At 37.3% G+C, this 491-nt stretch overlaps 1 protein-coding gene across 1 annotated transcript in view; it reads right to left on the bottom strand.

The window, feature by feature from the left end:
• LOC119586111 (mRNA decay activator protein ZFP36L1-like) overlaps nucleotides 1-491 on the bottom strand; it is a gene marked incomplete in the record, with an annotated part of 24,345 nt that overhangs the window by 23,679 nt on the left and 175 nt on the right. Inside the window, 1 exon segment of the mRNA XM_037934801.1 lies at nucleotides 124-491. Within this exon segment, the coding sequence (XP_037790729.1) occupies nucleotides 124-174 (51 nt within the window).

Genomic DNA, 491 nt, shown 5'->3' with positions numbered 1-491 from the left:
CTCCAGAAATCCTCATTCTAACGTCAGCATTTCGTCCCCCCCAACAATAACCTTCCAAATACAAAACAGAGGGAAAAAACTCTCATTAAACCTTCAAGAAAACACACAGAATATAATCCTTACGTCGGCATGTAGTTCAAGCAGGCCCGGATCTTGTGCTATACCAGGAGACATCTCTGTGGGTTTTCTGGAGGTGTATTTAGGACCTTAGAACAACACACACACTGGTTTGGAAGCCACTGATTTTCACTATTTATGTAGAGATAAATTAATCACAACACGTGGTTAAAGTCGGTTCCTTCAGGTTGTCGGTTTGTGGAGTGTCTATGGTTAAGTAAACACTTTTTAAATAGTTTAAAAAAAAATAATAATAATCAACAAGCTTTGTAGTTGTTTTAGACCCAATCACAGACGTACCTTATAAGGGCCAGAATCTAACATTATTTCTTTCTTTTCCTTTAAAGACACTGTAACAAAAGCCTTGGTATATA

The sequence above is a fragment of the Penaeus monodon genome, chromosome 21, assembly GCF_015228065.2.
Source record: "Penaeus monodon isolate SGIC_2016 chromosome 21, NSTDA_Pmon_1, whole genome shotgun sequence".
In the NCBI taxonomy this organism is placed as follows: Eukaryota; Metazoa; Arthropoda; class Malacostraca; order Decapoda; family Penaeidae; genus Penaeus; species Penaeus monodon.
The sequence above is the reverse complement of the archived record's forward strand: the minus strand, read 5'-3'. Positions and strand labels throughout refer to the sequence as shown.